General features: G+C 34.3%; 1 protein-coding gene across 1 annotated transcript; it reads left to right on the top strand.

Annotated features, from left to right (window-relative positions):
- Positions 1-9: 9 nt before the first annotated feature.
- Positions 10-3,853, top strand: LOC108377131 (uncharacterized; the record flags this gene model as incomplete). The annotated part of the gene is made up of 3 exons (XM_017633393.1): positions 10-432; positions 523-663; positions 3,299-3,853. Coding segments are annotated over 3 exons (1,119 nt in total), but the record flags the coding sequence as incomplete, so codon positions are not given.
- Between the last annotated feature and the right edge of the window lie 1,072 nt (positions 3,854-4,925).

Raw genomic sequence — 4,925 nt, 5'->3', positions numbered from 1 at the left:
CACAAACAAACAAAACAGTTAACAACAACATTGACAGTGCTAATGTTAATAATGCTAACAGTATTCGCACAAATGCCGGCCAACAGCACAGCCGCATCCTTATATGCCGCCAAAGAAACGTCTGCCTCCGCCAACATCATAACAGTATTACCCAGCGCTAGCAGCGCGGAAAACACGCTCAGCAACAGCCAACCTGCAGTGCTGCAACAGCTAGCCGGCGGCAGCTTGGCAAGCGGGCAGAGTGGGCGGCGGAGAAAGCGCCTACGCAAGCGCCACAATGCCAACATACGTTTGAGCGAATTGGCGAGCGCAGCGCTGGCAAATGCAGCGGAGTTGCCGCTCGAATGGCTGAATGCATGCGGTGGACAGCAGGTGATGCCGCGCAGTGCGCATGCGACGCGTCCCGGCAATAACAAACACGTGCGCCGACAGGTGAGTGAGAACAGCAAGCGCGATAAGCGATAATTGTTTGCAATTAATTAATAATTTATTGTTTTTTTTTTCGATTTTATATTTGTTTAGTTGATGCTACTAACAAGATCGCTGCGCTACGAGAATGCGACGCTTAGTACGCTGCGTAAAATCAATATCGATGACATGCATACATGGCGATTGTATAGCAAGAAATATCGATTCCTGCCTAGTTTGAATCGTACAGCTAAAGTGAGTAGACAAATATTATTTACTAACTATAATTGTATGGAAGTGAGAGTGTGCGCACGAATGGTGTGTGAAAATTAATTGATTACTGGGAAAATTGCTATGTGGAATGAGCAAGACAAAAAAACGAAAATTTAAAGCATTTGCAAACAATAATTAGATATTGATTACAACAACGAAAATGTATAGCCGCAAAAGGCAAATCTAGAAAAATTATGAAAAGACGCTCATACATACATATGTACATATTTGAGCTCATGAATATTTGCATAAAAAATTAAACACTTTCGTCGCGCTTTTGACCGATTTCAATTAAACGCAACTTGCATAAGCGCCACTTTCCAGTCAAAGCACCCACTTAAATCTTATACCCCTCCAACTGTTCAACGGCCGCTTAAAAGCTCAACGCAACGCAGCTGTGATGATTGCTTTATTTTTTATTTTTATTTTTCATTTAATAAGCAAATTAAGCGAGTATGCCTGATACTTGTGCACACATTTGTATGTCAATATACACTGATGATCATAATAATAGGTACAAAATTCCAAATGATATTATTTGCCACTTGTGTTTACTTATTTATGTTTAGAAATTTTCATTAAAAATATAATTCGGTTTATAAAGCAAATGAGATAAATAAAATTTTTAATGCTTGTACAAATTAAAAAAAAAAAACATTTATCAAACTTCAAAGATTTTCATAAAAATTTCAAACATTTTTTTTTTTAGAATTTTTAGAAAATTTTCGAGTATACAGTTTTTAGCGCAATCATTAAAAAAAATCATCAAAATTTCAAACTTTTTTTTAGAATTTTCCCATTCAATTTTAGTACAATAAAGTGCCAGTTTGAAGTCATCAAAAATTAGCTTTGATTTTTTAGAATTTCTTTTGTCGAGCATGTTCTGCATTTTGTTCCATGAACAAAATTTGTTTTTATTTGGCAGAATGCACAACACCCAGGCCAAAAAAAAAAAATCTAAAAAATCAACGGTAATCTTTAGTGACTTGAAAATTGCTCTTTGCTATACTAAAATTTAATGGGAAAATTCTAAATAAAAAGTTTGAAATTTTGATGAAGTTTTTCGAAAAATTGAATGCGCTAAAAACTGCATACTCGAAAAATTTCTGAAAATGCTTGAAATTTTGATGAAAATTTTTAAAGTTTGATAATTTTTTTTTAATTTTCTAAACATTCTGAAACAAAAGTTTGAATTTTTGATGAACAGTTTAAATCAAAATTCTTAAAAATAAATAAATAAACATAAATTGCAAACAATATCATTTTGAATTGCCTACCTATTATTGTGACCGTGAGTGTAGATATGTTTGTTTGCTCGTATTTTAATGCCCACAATCATGCATTTTTTCAAGTCATTGCGTGACGTAGTGACGTATTGTCATCAGTGCCGGCAAAAGAAATCCGATGACTAATGCAAAAGTTTAGTCACTTTGTATCGGCTTACCACAGCCAGCTAGACACTGAAAGTTGTATTCACATATGTACATACATATGGATATAAAATACACTAAATTCATTTGCCATAAGTACGTGTGCATGTAGTAGGTACATACATACATACATGTGTACATACAATGTATACAAATGGCTTTTTGTGATATACTTATTTACATTTCGCTTTTTTTTTGTTGTCGCGCATTTTCATTGAGCTCGCCTGTATGACAGTGTCTGTAAAGGCAGCCGATTTTGTTATGATTTTTTTTTTTATTGCTGCCATAGCTGATGCCTTTTGCTGCATTCACATACATACTTACATATGTATATACATACTGGTATCTATTGTTGTCAATTTAAAGTTATTTAGCTTGTTGATTGTTTGTTATGTGACACGCGTATGTATGTATGTATGTATGTAGTTTTTTTTTTGTTTCCTTTTTTTGTGAATTCCTTTCACTGTAAAAATGGGGGCTCGTCTGCTTATCATTGCATCGAATTTCGTTCTCTGTGTTTTCCCTCAATTAAATCGATAGCTTGTGGGTGTTCAGAAGGAATTTCCCAATTGGATTTTTTAGCAATTTATAAGCATAGCAATAAGTTGCGACAAAAAGCGAAAATGCAAAATTAGAACGGAATTAGCGAAAATGGAAATTTTTTATTAAACGTATAGTAACGGATTGTTAGAGTTTTTCTTTCTGCGTGAAGGGAAATACGACAATAGCTGACTCTTCTGGCGAAACTGTTGTATTAAAATATTTGCAATAAAACGTTCTTAACTAAAATCAAGCTATGGTCTGTTTTAACGCTAATTTCATATATGAAATTTTTATGAATTTTTTTTTTAATTATTACAGTTGAAAACTTTGAGTTGTATGCTTTTTGTTGTAGTTTAAACTACATTTTTATTAAACCTTGATAAAATTTAAATAAAATAAAATTTTTCCAAAAATTAATAAAAATTTTCACTGACGCGCACTGTGCGAGACAACAAAATCGTCGCAGCGAGAGAAACATCGACTCATATATCGAGAAATTTTATTGATTCTTCGGAGTCAAAGAATACCTCAGCTGATGATTGAATCTTCATTTGTATGAATGTGACCATACCGGCATTGATAACCTAGACCAAATCACAGTGACCGTAACTAATAGCAATTCTTATGTCTTTGCTCTCTTCCAGATCGAACTCCGTCACTGGCATCGTGGCATGCAGAAATTCGTCGCCTCCTTTGTCGAATTGGGTATCAAGCAATATCGCTGGGATCAAGAGAAGCGTCAACATACAACCGAATTAACGCACGAACTCAATTCCCTGCTACTCAGCGCGAAACGTTTACTTTGCGAAGTGGAAACAACGCTGAACAACACACATCCACATGCCAAACTAACAACAATAACCAGCGAAGAAATGCAAAAGAAACTGAAATTCTATTCGAGAGATGACAGGCGCGTAGCCGAGCGCGGCGTAGATCCCATTGATCTGAAGTTTGCCAAACAACGCTATAGCAAATATGTGCAACGTATGTTTCATATAATACGGCAACAGCTGAGAAGAAATCGAGCAGCTGTGCGTGCATCTGCCAAATCAGTGGCAGCAAATAGCAATGAGAGCAGCAGCCAATGGGCAGCATTGGCGCAGGCGTTGGACTATAGTGCTGGCGAGACATCGGGTAGTGAATCCTTTGCGCCGACAGCAAGTGTGGCGTTAAGTAATGAGTTTTCGCTGGGCGTATAGACGGATGCCTGATGGTGAGAACCAAAGTCAACTACTTCCAGTTTGTGCCATTCGAATAATGAAACTAAAGCAAAAAAAAAGAAGCTATGCCATTGCCGCCCAGTGCCCGCTCGGGTGTTGAGCCCAACTCACAAATATTAAGCTACTTAAACTACTAAAAGTATCAAACATTCCATTAGTAACTAAGTACCCATACATAAATGATTTAGTGATAGGCTAGAGTTCCTCAAAAAGTATGCATCACATTATTTATTTAACTATTTATTGCATTCATTTAGGCGTAAGAGCGCACATTCCATATGGAAGTTTATTTATTGAAATCACAATTAGCCCTGCATATAGTCGCTAAGTTTTTTGTATTAATTTTGTTATTAAAATTTTTTGTACACAATTAATTTATTAATTAGTTAGTTAGCTTTGCAAATTGTAATTTTAATAGCGTTTACAAATTTTCGTACTCGAAAGTATTATTTATATTAGTATGCGTGTTTGTATGTATAGCTATTAGATATGTGCGCAAGCTTATTTTCTGTATGCCTTTGGTGATTAACTAGCTGCTTAAGTAATTATCTATTTATTTGTTCATGCATAAGTTTCACACTATGAAAGCAAAAGCTTTTTATAAACGAAGATCATATTAGCTAAGCTTTAGAAACAAAGAAACTAAATTTAAATGAAAACGAACGACTCATGAAATTCGCACTCGCCTCACATCACTCCTAGATATTATATACATACAGACATATGTATGGTACATATATATGTCCATTCTTTGGTACATACATGTACTAAGTACTTAACAAAAGCAATTGTATGAACGAACACTTAGCTTTTAAGTTTGAATGTGTTTGAGTAAAAGGCTAGTTATTGTTAACAAATTTTATACGTACATATTCTTAAAAAAATTAAATAGAAAATTCATTAAGAACCAATTAAAATGTGTCATATTTTATTGATCACATTTTTTTTAACAAAATTTTAAAAACCATTTTCAACAAGGAATAATTTACAAATATAACAAATATTTTGTAAACTTTTTTCATTTACATTAAAGCCTGTTCCTTTGCCAAAA

This window comes from Rhagoletis zephyria, unplaced genomic scaffold (assembly GCF_001687245.7).
Source record: "Rhagoletis zephyria isolate East Lansing unplaced genomic scaffold, Rhagoletis_zephyria_1.1 Rzeph_scaffold_11532, whole genome shotgun sequence".
NCBI classification, from domain to species: domain Eukaryota; kingdom Metazoa; phylum Arthropoda; class Insecta; order Diptera; family Tephritidae; genus Rhagoletis; species Rhagoletis zephyria.
This window is presented reverse-complemented; position numbering and strand designations above follow the sequence as displayed.